Raw genomic sequence first — 15,265 nt, forward strand, 5'->3', positions numbered from 1 at the left:
TCATAATAACCCTATCCTATTTAACCTAGATGGTAGTGGAACTATAGCAAAAAAAAACTATTTAATCCTTTTTGAAAACGAGAAAGTTCTCAATTCGGATGGTTGCATTATTTTTGCGTTTGTTCCCGCGATATGCGCTTCCATGGTTTACCAAATAATTAAAACATTTATTATTTTTGTTTGAAGGGGTATATCTTCCAAAATGGTCCCATCGTCATCATGTTTGGTCAGAATTTGATGATGGAAACAGGAAATCGAAGGCAACTCTCGAAAATTTTAGGCATTCATAGAGTAGGATAATTGTTACTAAATTGATTTGATTATTGTTACCAAAGGTTTTATGGGGGAGAGGATGAACAGGTAAATAACAAGGAAAATGTAAAGAAATAATAATTCAGTAACAAGAATTTTAATGTACATAGAACAAAATAATGGAATTCTAAAAATGCTCAAAATCTACACAAGTCCTATCCAACTAATTGGACACATAGATTAATTTCTATAAAATAAATGATGTAATGTTTCACTTCCCTTTCAATAACACGTTCTTATATCGCTATCATAAATATTATACATAAAAGGAAATAAATTCCTAAAAATTACTTAACTGTTAAATATTGTGACCATTGAACACAGAAATGAGTCATAAGTTAGTATATTTTGGGGAAACCATTAACATTTATAATGTCATCTAGACACACGGCAGTGTGTCCGCCAAGTTCGAGCAAAAAAAGCGACACACCGGCCGTGGGTTATATTACACGAACCATTTCGGGCCAAATTCGACCCCCCTGTAACTCAAAATCTATTTTATTTACGCATATCAAATTTCTAGTATCTATTGAGACCCCCTCACTTATCTAAAATACAAAATTTCATTAATATACCTATTGTAGGTCTTGAGATATTGACGTCAGAAAATCGCTATTTTTACTATACACTCACTGACTGACTGACTGACTCACTCATCAAAAACCTAGACCACTTCCAATGGTCGTATTGACTTGAAATTTGGCATGAAGGTAGGTCTTTATGTCAAGGTAAAGGGAAAAATCTGAAAATGGCCAAGTGTGAGTCGGTTTCAAAATAATGAAGGTGTTTTATACCCGGTGTAAATGTATACCCCTAAGGAACTAAAACGAACTAAATTTATCTATATTTATATAATATATCTTCGAATGGTCGTACCGATCTGAAATTCGTTACAAAGGTTTTTATTTAGTCAAAGTAAAGTAAAAATCTGAAAACGGCCAAGTGTGAATCACTTTCGAAAATAACGAATGTGTAACTTTGATCCACGAACATAATATATGATAACATGTCATGTCAGTCAGTTGGTAGATCTAGTCCATTTAGTTAATCTAGTTCATTTCTTTGTAAGAAACATAGTGCATATTAAAAAATCAGAAAGATAGTATAAATGAGACATTTCTTTAACTAACTTCATCATAAGAAAAAAATAAAATAAACAACCTTACAAAAATAAATGAAATCCCACCCAAAACAAAAATGTGAAAGACTGCCAAGTTCGATAATATGGGAATGCTTCGCCTATAAAAGAAGTGAGATCTGAATAAGTACCAAGTTCCATACACATACCTCAGTTAAAAATAGTTACTTTTTAATGATGTTACTTGGCAAGTTTTAATAGAAAATTAAATACTTGATTCATTGCGTTTAGTAGGTTTATAACAAGGTGTATGAAAACTTTCCAAGTAACATCATTAAAAAGTAACTATTTTTAACTGAGGTATGTGTATGGAACTTGGTACTTATTCAGATCTCACTTCTTTTATAGGCGAAGCATTCCCATATTATCGAACTTGGCAGTCTTTCACATTTTTGTTTTGGGTGGGTACATTAATACCTTAGGAACTACGAATTATACACGCCTCATATTTTTTATAACATTGATATAGTAATTAACAACAGTAGTCTATAACAAGTATGTTAAAAATAACAACTATTAGGTATATATTCATTTTGTTGATGTAACCTATTGGTTACTATATTAGGACACTTGAATGGAAGAAATATCTATCTAAAGTAAGTTACATACCATAGATGACATAAAAATTGTATATGTATTTATCGTACATTTAGTTAGGCAGTTTATATAAGTTCTGTCTTCTTGCAAAATAGCTAACTGGCTACGTGTATTCTGTAAATAGATAGGATAGATAGAGAATACCTAACATGCAGTTTATACAATAAAATTAGAAACTCAATCTCGCTATCAGTAGGGGTGTTCTATTGGTAAAATATAAGCAGGATACATGATGTTTCAAAAATACCCGTAAAGTGGAAAGCGGGTTAATTGGTCCCTTGTGTAACTTATTCACAAATGTGAACACAGAAACATCTATTAACATGACATCAGATACTTTGTGGCGGGGTGTAGGTACTGCGACTAATTAAGGTCATTAGCTATACAGGGGCCTTCTTTAAAGTTTTAGCTGCTGACCTTTCTTTTAATCGCATTAAACCAAGCTACTATAGGCGTCCACCTCCCTCCAAAAGTAAATTTCGAATCCGTCATCAAAGAAGGATATTTCGTACTTATAATAGACCCGACCCCACTGGGCCATAATTGTGCACTCTCCACCCACAAAGTCACAATCTGCGATGGTAGTTTTACGGGTACTTTTTGTAACAACTTGCTACTTATATTAGACGTTTGCCATTTCATCCATTTCTGTAGTAGTTTAAAATAATAAACAGTAGGAAACGTAGACAAAACCATGAGTAAATTAGAGACGAACCATAAAGATGCCTTCAACCTTCACTCATCGCAAATGGATATTTCATCCAGAATAATGCAGCAACGTGAAGAATACAGAACAATAATCTTTCAATTTCTACGGAACACAGAACACGTACCTAAAATTATGTATTCGAATACTGTTTAAAAGACAATGTTTTTGAGGAATGTATGTAACTCAAATCATTTAAAAGTACATCCAAAAATAAATTCTATTAAAAATATTACGATACTGTCATATTTTAATGGAATAGTGTATTAAATACCAAGAAATTCCTATTTCGTTTTAGATATAATTTTGGCACGATATAAAACATAACATAATTAATTTTTAAACAACACAGCCCCAAATAGAATTTATGTATTTATAAATCAAAATCTCGTATCTTTGCCTTGCAGGGGAAGACATTTTGAATGTCTTTAATCAGATAAAATACACTTTGATCACTTACGTGTCTGCTGGTATATAAAATGTCGAATCTAGTATTTGCCTCTTTAGAAAACCTGGAATGTCAATGTGTTAAATCCTCGCAATCAATAGGGGATAGAAAAGATATGAAAGTTTTAAAGAAGTTATAATAAGAATATAATGCTTTACGAATAAAACCGTTACCGAATTGAGGCTTCGTTGAAATCGTTATAAAACTTAACACTTTCGCTGCCCAGCTCACCACGCGCTTTGTTTGTCATTTTACGGGCCAGAGATAAAGAACCATAAATCTCGTTATTGCACAAAAGGCGATAGATGCACTTTTGTTTTAACTTTAAAAAAGTTTTCGGCAAACGATTAATACAATACTGGAATGAAGCAATAACTGGATGGAATAATACCAATTTACGTTTTCTAATCCGTTATAAACTAAAGCGATGTTTTTTCAATTGATTTCATTTATTTACTTTTGACAACCCTTACAGCTTACTTAGCTATTCGGGTCCTGGGTATGAGCACATGCATCTATAGCTACACATAGCGACGACTCGGTATTCGGGTTGCGGGCATAAGGAATGAACTATGGTTCGACTCGAATCCCGGGTGCTGGGCATCGAAAGTGTTAATAAAGATATATATTATTACATTGTTTTTCATTCCAGGGACAGACATAACATTCGGTGCACGGAATGTTAGATCAGTCGTAACTTAAAGGTACAAGAATTCTTGGAAAAGTGCACCTAGAGTTCAACTGCGAGTGGCGCCTTTTCGCACTAGCATGCTTTTTCGCGGTTCCGGTATTCAAAAATATGTCTGATTTAATATATATTATCAAGAAAATTATGCTAGTCAATGAATTTGCAGACGAACTCATTTAAAGGGAAAATACCAGTGACTAACGTACAAAGAGACGAACCGGGGACGTAACCGTCTTATTTCAGCGGAAAACCACGTAACTTGAAGTGTTCAATTTGAATCATAAAAATCTCAAAAATAAATTATGTATAAAACATTAAAAAACAATAAAAAGCATCCAAGAAAATGGTAACTATAAAAATTCTTACAATAACAAATTATTTAATTCGCTAGTTTTAAATCTTTACGAACTGTAAGACTGTGTAGATTATACATGGATAAATCCATGAAAAGTATCATCCATATTGTAGACAAATCGCACAATGAGTATAAACTTATTTACGACCGTAAAATACAACGGTACATGGAAGTACTGGTTCTGCAATGTAGACCATACTCACTAAGGTCTGGACCTTATACATCTGCAGAATTTGTTCCATATCACATTTGCATCAGATACTTTTTGGCTAAGATTATCATCAAAAAATAAAAATCAACTACCTGTCTTGACTGATAGTCTCAATGAAACCATTGAAAAGTTTTTGCCCATTGAATTTACCCTGTACTCAAGGAAAATGTTAGTATTGAATAGTCACAGACTTCTGCCAAGACAGATCTCGTTCTATGAACAGGTTGTTAAGTAAATTCGACTACACTTTGACTATAAGATCTACACAAGCACGTTATGTTTGCAGGTTTAAAATAAGATGGTTATTATTTTTATCTTGAATAACTAAATGCATCTAAATAATCTAATCAAGTATATCACACACCTCCTAAAACCATTCTACAAAACTATAAAAGTACCTGTGTCCTATAGTAAAATTTCCTATTTAGTGTTTGATTACACCAAAATTCATTCTCAATTGTTCTAAAAACACAAATGTCAAGATAGTATGTGGCGCAAGCCTAACAAATGCTGGAATGTATCCTTTAAAGAAAGCAAGGGGACCTTCCCTCGCAGTACTTGTAATGAGATGGAAAATGCCTTTAAATTCGCCGGGCTTAGCATTCATGGCACGGGTTTTCAGGACGTCCACAGGTTGTGTCATAGTTGTTGCTACGCCTCCCTGAAATGTTATAAATAATATTTATATACCTCCTGAAATAAACTTATTAATTCCTTGTTAGAAGGCGGTATTTGCTCAGTTAATCGCAAATGTTTTCCTTAGACTGCAAAACTAATAGACGATTTTTTGCAGAAATATTTTTTAGAGCACCATAAAAAAAGTCAATTGGAATCTAGCATTTTACTGTATTCATTTCATTCTTTGGCACTCAACAGAACAAACATGGTGTTTTGGACCATTTAATTTTATTCAAAAATAAATGGGAAAAACGGAGGGAAATATAAATGTCCTTACAAACACGAAATTCCAAGAATCCAGACTAGGCTACTGGCTACTGGCTCACAAACACAAGATAAACAAGAGTAGTTTAAAATAAAATTTCCTTACCGCTAATAAACTAGACGTTACATGTGTCACAACATTGTCATTGAAGTATGGTGTGGTGAGAAGTAGTAACTTGATCTGATCATAAAAGGCCAGTTGTCCTATTGTCATAAGCGCTGCACGACTGCATGTCATCGAAGCTCCCGCCCAAAGTCGAAGTACACCCTCAGTTGCTGCTACTCGCCATATGCCGTGAATAGCATTTTTATAGCTGGAATGAAAATACATATATTCTTATTGCTGAACATGCTGAGCCCAGTTTCGCACAGGGGCAGGACAGGACAATATAAATACAATATTTATCCAGTTGACCCCGAAGGCTTGTTTATTAGCAACTTTAAAAAATAAAATAAAAATATATATTAAATATAATTTGTTTGCTTGTTGTTGCAATTTGTATCAGAGCCATCTTCAAAACCGAAAAATATAAAAAAATAGTAATATAGTTATATTGTAATACTTCAGAATAATTAATATTTGTACATACTTTCTTCTTTGTTCAGGGGGTAGCTTAACATCATTTTGCATCCGTACATTGACTAAATCTGCAGGGTTTCCAACAAGTCCCCCAGCGAATCCACCCATTCCAGCGATGAATGCTGTCAAGTAAAATGGAATAGGACGGCCCTGAAAATATAACAACAATAATTGATTAATAAAAACATATTTAACTGCTTTGGAGGTAAATACCATCACAATTATTAAATATAAATCGGCAAAGTGCGAGTTACAATTGCTCAATTAGGCCCTTGTGGAGGTTTTGTGGTCAGTTTATAAACTGGTTTGGCATTCTACTTTTGAATCCAGCATGGCCATTCCGGTGCTATAGGATCATCTAGCTAGATGGCCAATCTAGCACTACCAGAATTAATCTACAGTCTGGACTATCTAGCGAAAATATAGCTGCTCTCTCCACTGGTAGCTTTGCTGTACTTGCACGTTATATTATGCCTCGTGTTCATGACACGTTTTTAATGCGATATCAAAGAATTTTTTAGCTTTTAGAGTAAACAAAAACAAAAAATATCTCCTTTTTGTACAGTACAGAGTAAGTGTTTTAAGCAATTACTTACATCCTTAGGAGTAAGTTGTTGTTTGGCCATTTCATATATTCCAAACCTAGCTGTTGAGTATGTTAGCTGTCTCAGCAATGAAGCAGATATACCATTATACAGGCCCAAGATACCTGGAAAAAGTTATATCTAACATTTACATCTATCTTGATTCTGTGAATATCAAGAATTGCATTCCATCACAAATAAAATGGCCCACACTTCACCACAGTTTAGCAGAAAAGTTATTAAACTATTAATAGAATTTCATTATTCAAACTTGCTTCTGACCACTCAGAATCCCTGAGTGGAGAAATTCTATTGGTTGTTTAATAACATCTCTCCTCTGCTTTGGAGTACTTTGGTGGAGCCTAGTCCTAAGGTTTTTATGTAAATCTTCCTTTATTTACATTCACTTTAATGAAAAAAAATAGTTTATCACTATTACCTTGATTTCTGACGACTATCCCAACTAGTTGAAACATTGAAATATTCTTTCCTTTTTGGGTCTGCATTTGTACTTTTAGTAAATCCAATGGGTGAGTGACACAAGCTGCTCCAGCTGACGAAAATCCACCGAAATACCATTTTGAAACTCTCACTTCGTTTTGTAATACCTCTTTCTGTATACTCATTGTGTGAACTAAAAAAACAATCATACGTATGTTTACATAAACATCAGAGAACAAACACTTCACATCAGCTTTTTATGTGACACTGTGGCTCAAAAACGTTGAATGCTGTATTTTTCCATGCACTATTAACCAGTTAATTTATTTAAATATAATTAATACATAATAAGCAGTGACTTTCGCTTGTTAGATGTTCAAGATAAACAGGAAAAAAGCAAGAAACAAATAAATATACAATTCTTACTTGTTATATGTCTTTTAGACCAAGATCATTTAATGATTTAAAGTAATTAATTGAAAGAAGCAGTAATTTTAAAACCTATTTTTTAGTTTTTTTTTTGCAATTTCTAATTAAAATAACGTGACGTCCATGGTTGCTGTTGCCTGACGATCAACTACATACATACATAATCTGTCAAGCAAGACAGACATAAACTCTACTGACATTGACGGTACTATCCTGTCATGATCCTGTCCCTGTCCACGTTTTGACGTTTTGCCATTTTGACTTTGACATTGTGGCTTATTATAGCCGTAGATAGAAGTAAAGTATAGAACCGGCCTAAAAAAATAATAAAAAGTCTACACAAAAGCGTCAACGCAAACATTTAAATGCGAGCGAAACTGAGTAACAGTTTTGCAAAGATTCATTAATGGAGTGTTTGTTTCGGTTTTTATTTCTATCCTATCAAACGTAATAAAAAATGTTTCCTAAAAGTAATGCATAATATCATAACATTCATTGTGTAGTCTAGGGACCGCCTTACACTGTGTACACTGATGCCTTGTCTATTTGTTTGTATGTACCATGTATGGTCCGTAGTTCGTCGGGCACGATATCAAAAACTTAGTCCCCAGGCCGGCGAACAAATTTTTTTTTGATACATATACATTTAAGACTTTGTGAGTGTCTTCCTTACGATGAGTCCGACAAACTTTTCGAATGCGCAAATTTTGGTGCCGCTGCGTTTTTTAATGCTTGACTCCTGAAATTGTCGATATGACGTCACTATGGCTCTTCGTACATACACGTTTCATTTTTTGAGATTCGTTTAATAAAGTTAACTAGAGAATGGTGGTCAACTTGTCCGATAAAGATCGTGCTGCGTTTGGAGTGTCCACCATCCTGAAAATGTCGGCATGACATCACTACGACTCTTCGTACATACACGTTTCATTTTTTGAGGTTTGTTTAATAAAGTTAACTAGAAAATTGTGGTCAACTTGTCCGATAAAGATCATGCTGCGTTTGGAGTGTCCACCATCCGAAACATGTCGATATGACGTCACTGTGTCTCCCCATACATACATGTCGGTCAAATAAAACAATGATAGATAATCTATTCTTATTGCAAATATCGACTTGTCCGACAAATGTAGTGAGGCAAATAGTCAGTTCGACAAGAAAATGAGAAAAAAATATTACAATTGGAAGAAGTTTATTCTTTTTGTCAATTTCTGACTTGAATATTCACGTGCATTATTTAAGTGTATTAAATTGGCATACTACCTACCAATTTTAATTACTATTTTAGAAAAGGTAGCCTGACTAAGACGTATTGTTGATAGTTTATATTATGTTTAGGAATAATATCCCACACCTATTAATGGACCATATATCAATCAAAAGGTCTTTTTAAGTGGAACATTTTGTCTCAACATACCATTTATCAATTCTTAGTATTTTAGAAGATATAGCCCAAATAAGGCGTATTATCGATAGGTTTTCCTATGTTAGGGAATAATGTCCCACCTCTAGGTATGAACCATATGTCAATCGAAAGATCTTTTTAAGCGCTATATTCCGTCTTAACATACCACTTACCGATTCTTAGTATTTTGGAAGACATAACTGACCTAAGGCATATTATTGATACTTTACATTGTGTTAAGGAATAACATCTCACTTGAAGTTATGAGCCATATTTCAATCAAAAGATCTTTTTAAGCGCAAGGTTGTATTAGCATAACTCCGACAAATTGTTAGTACTTTAAAAGCTAGAGCTTTTCTAAGAATATATTATCGGTAGGTTCTGTCAAGCTAATCCATTACTTCTTTAGTAACAAATTATATATTATTTGAAAAACCTTTCCAAATGAAACATTTCGTGTTAACATACTTCCGACAAATTGTTAGTAGTTTAGAAGCTAGAGCTTATTTAAAATTATAATTATTGATAGATGTTTTCAATTAAATAAATCCCATCTCTAGTAATGAGTTATACATCATTCAAAAGACGTTTTTAAATGCAACATTTCATATTAAAAAAACTTCGGCGAATTGTTAGTATTTCAGAAGCTAGAGCTTATATAAGATTATTTTATCGATAGGTGTTTTCAAGTTAATAAATCCCTCCTGTAGTAATGACACATATATCATTCGAAACGACTTTCTAAATGCAACATTTACTATTAACATACTTCACACCAATTGTCAGTACTTTATACCAAATCTTAAAATAAACCTATATTTTCCGGACGGTGGACACTCCATATATGCAGCATGATCTTTGTCGGACAAGCTTACCACAATTTTCTAGTTAACTTTATTAAACAAATCTCAAAAAATGAAACAGGTATGTACGAAGAGTCGTAGTGACGTCATACCGACATTTTTATTTATTTATTTATTTATTTAAAATACTTTTTGCACATTGTACAACGGCGGACTTAACGCCTTAGGCGTTCTCTGCCAGTCTACCTTAGGGTGGTGGTGAAATAGAAGTGGTAGGTGCAACACAATTTGAGCATCAGTGGAAGATAATAAAAATATATATTTATGCATATATAAATATAATATATATATATATATATATATATATATATAACTATATATATGTACAACTGTATCCAGGAGAATGTAGGAGAAGATGGTAAGAAAAATGAACTACTGTAATGATTCGGCCAACTTGCCATGGATGTGATTTCGCAGTTTCATTTTAAAAGTGTGTCGACTATTTACCATCCTGACCTCCAGAGGTAGCTCATTCCAAAGAAGAATAGATTTCACAAAGAAGGAAGACATTTTCAGGATGGTGGACACTCCAAACGCAGCACGATCTTTATCGGACAAGTTGACCACCATTTTCTAGTTAACTTTATTAAACGAATCTCAAAAAATGAAACGTGTATGTACGAAGAGCCATAGTGACATCATATCGACATTTTCAGGATGGTGGACACTCCAAACGCAGCACGATCTTTATCGGACAAGTTGACCACCATTCTCTAGTTAACTTTATTAAACGAATCTCAAAAAATGAAACGTGTATGTACGAAGAGCCATAGTGACGTCATATCGACAATTTCAGGAGTCAAGCATTAAAAAACGCAGCGGCACCAAAATTTGCGCATTCGAAAAGTTTGTCGGACTCATCGTAAGGAAGGCACTCACAAAGTCTTAAATGTATATGTATCAAAAAAAAATTTGTTCGCCGGCCTGCTGGCTTATTCGCTAACTTTCGAATTCTCAGATGTCAACTGGCCTCAGTTGTCATCGGAACTTTGATGTCAACCTATAAGTTCAAAACATTGGTATTCTGTATCGCATGAAGTGGATATCGGTGGATATCGTTACACGGTTGCTGACGCCAAAACTACGATGACAACTTGACAACTATTATCATTATTATTTTATCGACTATTATACTGCTAAGTAGGAAATACCCTATTAGCATTACATTACTACGTTTGAGAGAACGCTTTATTTTCAGCGTGTTATATGTTTAAAAACAATCTGTGGCGGTAAAATTCAGTATTTGCTTTCTATTGTGTGTGAACTTGGTGTCTAAAATTCCGTGTGGTTGAACAATATTTTAACTGAGAATATTGTGAGTATTGTAGTTATTATAAATTTTACAACGTAAACAATATTTTGATACGTAGATTCCTATGTTTTGCATGCAAAACAAAAATTGGTACACTACAGGAAGGTAACTTTACGTACTTGAGTAGGTCGTCCCATACATTGAGAGCATCGGTTACCTCACTTACTAAATGAAGGTTGAGACATGCTGCAAATTAGTAACATCAAATTATGTAATATTGGTATTTATTTAACTTTTTACGTTATAAATTCTTACTTTTAGCTCAATTGCAACAGCAGTGTTTTGTTGAGCACGTTGCAGAAACGGACGTAACTCTGCCGAAACTCGCTGAAACCTTGATTTGTTGATACGGAAATTTGCCATGAATTCCTTCTCCCGTAAATCCAGAGAATTATTGCAATCTCGCATACGACGTTTCTGGATTCTGGATAAACTTCGTTTTGTCTCTTATTCCACAAATGCCAGCAAAAATACACGCGAAATTTTTATTCCACACAAAGAAAGATAAAACAAATCAAAATAATACAAATAAAAATAACACTATCAAAAAATAAAGGAAACGACTCAGGGTTTGTATTTCTATTGGAATCGCAAAATTAGAGAAATCTAATATGTCTGATGCAACAATATAGTATAGACATCCCAGTGATGAGGCATAAAACACTGCTATTTGTAGTGTATTTCAAAAAATGACATTGGCTATCAATTTGATGTCCACTGGGCTTACGGAATCGCAATATAACGTTTATCGATACAGCTGGCTTATTCGCTAACTTTCGAATTCTCAGATGTCAACTGACCTCAGTTGTCATCGGAACTTTGATGTCAACCTATAAGTTCAAAACATTGGTATTCTGTATCGCATGAAGTGGATATCGGTGGATATCGTTACACGGTTGCTGACGCCAAAACTACGATGACAACTTGACAACTCTATTTTTTTATCGACTATTATACTGCTAAGTAGGAAATACCCTATTAGCATTACATTACTACGTTTGAGAGAACGCTTTATTTTCAGCGTGTTATATGTTTAAAAACAATCTGTGGCGGTAAAATTCAGTATTTGCTTTCTATTGTGTGTGAACTTGGTGTCTAAAATTCCGTGTGGTTGAACAATATTTTAACTGAGAATATTGTGAGTATTGTAGTTATTATAAATTTTACAACGTAAACAATATTTTGATACGTAGATTCCTATGTTTTGCATGCAAAACAAAAATTGGTACACTACAGGAAGGTAACTTTACGTACTTGAGTAGGTCGTCCCATACATTGAGAGCATCGGTTACCGCACTTACTAAATGAAGGTTAAGACATGCTGCAAATTATGTAATATTGGTATTTATTTAACTTTTTACGTTATAAATTCTTACTTTTAGCTCAATTGCAACAGCAGTGTTTTGTTGAGCACGTTGCAGAAACGGACGTAACTCTGCCGAAACTCGCTGAAACCTTGATTTGTTGATACGGAAATTTGCCATTAATTCCTTCTCCCGTAAATCCAGAGAATTATTGCAATCTCGCATACGACGTTTCTGGATTCTGGATAAACTTCGTTTTGTCTCTTATTCCACAAATGCCAGCAAAAATACACGCGAAATTTTTATTCCACACAAAGAAAGATAAAACAAATTAAAATAATACAAATAAAAATAACACTATCAAAAAATAAAGGAAACGACTCAGGGTTTGTATTTCTATTGGAATCGCAAAATTAGAGAAATCTAATATGTCTGATGCAACAATATAGTATAGACATCCCAGTGATGAGGCATAAAACACTGCTATTTGTAGTGTATTTCAAAAAATGACATTTTCTATCAATTTGATGTCCACTGGGCTTACGGAATCGCAATATAACGTTTATCGATACAGAAACTGCTGTCAAAATGAGTCATGGTGGATATCAGCCTGTGTCGATACTGATGACGTCATCTCATTTGGTAACTGGCGTTAGCGAATAAGAAAATAGCTGTTTGACAATTTACTGATGTACACTTTACCAATTGATGATATCTGCGAGCTGTCAGTGGAGTTAGCGAATAAGGCTACAGAAACCGCTGTCAAAATGAGTCATGGTGGATATCAGCCTGTGTCGATGCTGATGACGTCATCTCATTTGGTAACTGGCGTTAGCGAATAAGAAAATAGCTGTTTGACAATTTACTGATGTACACTTTACCAATTGATGATATCTGCGAGCTGTCAGTAGAGTTAGCGAATAAGGCTACTGGGGACTATATAACTGTTTAAAGTAATCTGAGTCTGTGATAATCTGTGACTTGACTACATACGTCATGTATGTCATTTGTTGATGTCATGACCGTATCACGATAAACATTTTAATTTAATTTTTAATTAATTAATAATTAAGATATCCGGGGCTTATTCATGCACTTATATAATACATAATTAATTTCCACCGTAAATAGGTAGGTTACATTTTCATAATGGCAAGATAAAATTGACGTAATCATATAACCTGTGAAAATCGTAAACCTTCATATTTCTATTATTTTCAAGGTTATTTGATGAACTATAATTATATTGGCAGATTTCCCTGTTTATGTTCCGTCTTTTTACGAATATCGTTTAATACTTCAATTTATTAGTTATTGTACTTACATTTTTCTCGTTCTCGCTGATTGTAATTAGTTACAGTTCGTTAAACAATTCTTGTCTTACAGATAAATTACACTGTGTTATTATCTACCGCGTGTTATATTTTTAATGTATGTGTCGAGAAATGTTAATCCCGGTAAACTAGCGAGCACCTACTGGCTGAGGTCGCGCGGAGTTTGCCTTTCATATAATATGAACTGAACACGCGGCCTATGTTTTAAAACATCCAGTAAAGACTGCGTTTCGCTTATCATCCGGTGTAGAGGACTGTAGTGGAACAGAAATTATAATCAGTATATAGTTACATTTTGGAAGTGTTCCAGTTATAATTGTTTGTTTCAGAATGTCTTCAGATATTGTAACATTGCTCCAGTTGGATAAAGTTCTATCCAGCAGAGTGGTTGTAGTAAAAGAAATCAACAGATGTGACAGTTCATTTATAACAAGTTGTGTTTTAAACCATTGTATCAAGAACAAGACTGCTGTTATCATAGTGTCAACTCACAACTCTTTGCAACACTACCAAAATGTTGGTCTGAAAATGAATTACAACTTGCAAAGATATGTGGATACAGGGTTTATTGATTACTTTCACTTGGGAGAATATTGTATAAATAGTTTACTGTCTGATGATAAGTTACCACAGTTGTTTGTTAAGGTGAAGGAAAAAGTTTTAGCAATGCGGGAAAAGCATGAGGTAGTCAATGTTATATTAGATGGCATTTCCCACTTATTTGATTTAAATTATTCACTCAGGGATGTTAATTTGTTTTGTAAAGAGTTGATACAATTTGTTACTTGTTACAATAACTCATTTGTTCTTTGTCACTGCAATGAGGCACATGACGATGATGTTACAAGTGTAATGTCAAATCTATTGTCACATAAAGCTCATACACTGGTGAAGGTTGAGAATCTGCCTTCAGGCTGGAGTACAGATGTGTCTGGACATCTAACTATAACATATCCAGGTCTAAAATATGATAATGAGCATTTTTACATTATGGATATCAAACCATACAAATATCTTTTCAAATTATTTGATAGAGGAGTTAAACTGTTTGCTCCAGGTACAGTTTGAAAAAAAAATATGTATGAATATATTTTGTTACAGGATGTTTTAAATAAATATTATTTTCACAATTTTGTTGTTTCTTTTTGTTTATCAACTAAACCTTATCTGGTCCTATGTAGTATTTTGTGATTCTGTAATCTGTGCTGGTACTTGACAATAAGCTAGTGTTGATGCCCAGACTGGTATGACCACAAAATCATGATTCAGATTTCAGTTTCATGCTTAGCGTAAGATTTTATTTCTATCCCTATAAATCTGAGCCGAGTAAGAGACAACAGAATGTATTTCATGAGTTTCATCAGACGTGAAAAAAAAATCGGTGCAGACTAACGTTTTCTATGATCATGTTTAACGGAATGCTGATAGCAAGGGCTGACGCTCCCTGACGTGTACAAGCGTTCCGACTCCCTTACTCCGCAATCATAAGGAAATAATAACGCGAGCAGAAAAACAGTTAATCCCTGGTACATGGATGCTCGATCTAGCGACGGACACGTAGGTTCTGTCGAGTGTCGCGGCACAGATGTGTGGGGACCGACCTTTAGATTAGACTA

The 15,265-nt window shown here is 33.9% G+C and overlaps 2 protein-coding genes across 3 annotated transcripts; one reads left to right on the top strand and one right to left on the bottom strand.

Moving 5' to 3' along the window:
* Positions 1-2,983: 2,983 nt before the first annotated feature.
* On the bottom strand, positions 2,984-13,897 carry LOC124633038 (mitochondrial dicarboxylate carrier). 2 transcript variants are annotated; one of them, XM_047168129.1, is made up of 6 exons: positions 13,640-13,897; positions 7,001-7,195; positions 6,574-6,686; positions 5,988-6,127; positions 5,504-5,711; positions 2,984-5,116 (listed from the first exon to the last, which is right to left on the bottom strand). In XM_047168129.1, exons 2-6 carry the CDS (start codon positions 7,185-7,187, stop codon positions 4,880-4,882), a joined length of 885 nt encoding a protein of 294 aa, XP_047024085.1. In that variant the 5' UTR covers positions 7,188-7,195; positions 13,640-13,897; the 3' UTR covers positions 2,984-4,879. The 2 variants fall into 2 exon arrangements, with proteins under 2 accessions (XP_047024085.1, XP_047024084.1); XM_047168128.1 differs by lacking the exon at positions 13,640-13,897 and adding an exon at positions 7,429-7,730.
* LOC124633040 lies at positions 13,280-14,779 on the top strand. The gene is made up of 2 exons (XM_047168131.1): positions 13,280-13,446; positions 13,979-14,779. The coding sequence occupies exon 2, from the start codon at positions 13,980-13,982 to the stop codon at positions 14,715-14,717; it is 738 nt and encodes a 245-aa protein (XP_047024087.1). The 5' UTR covers positions 13,280-13,446; position 13,979; the 3' UTR covers positions 14,718-14,779.
* The last annotated feature ends 486 nt before the right edge of the window (positions 14,780-15,265 follow it).

Source organism: Helicoverpa zea, chromosome 9, assembly GCF_022581195.2.
Source record: "Helicoverpa zea isolate HzStark_Cry1AcR chromosome 9, ilHelZeax1.1, whole genome shotgun sequence".
Taxonomy (NCBI): Eukaryota; Metazoa; Arthropoda; class Insecta; order Lepidoptera; family Noctuidae; genus Helicoverpa; species Helicoverpa zea.

Excerpts from the sequence above, each read along its gene's own strand:
- LOC124633040 (XM_047168131.1), top strand. The coding sequence starts at position 13,980 with ATGTCTTCAGATATTGTAACATTGCTCCAGTTGGATAAAGTTCTATCC.
- LOC124633038 (XM_047168129.1), bottom strand. The coding sequence starts at position 7,187 with ATGAGTATACAGAAAGAGGTATTACAAAACGAAGTGAGAGTTTCAAAA. Across the intron at positions 6,128-6,573 it reads AACAACTTACTCCTAAGGAT|GGCCGTCCTATTCCATTTTA; the intron begins GTAAGTAATTGC and ends TTATATTTTCAG. Across the intron at positions 5,712-5,987 it reads CCCCCTGAACAAAGAAGAAA|CTATAAAAATGCTATTCACG; the intron begins GTATGTACAAAT and ends TTTTCATTCCAG.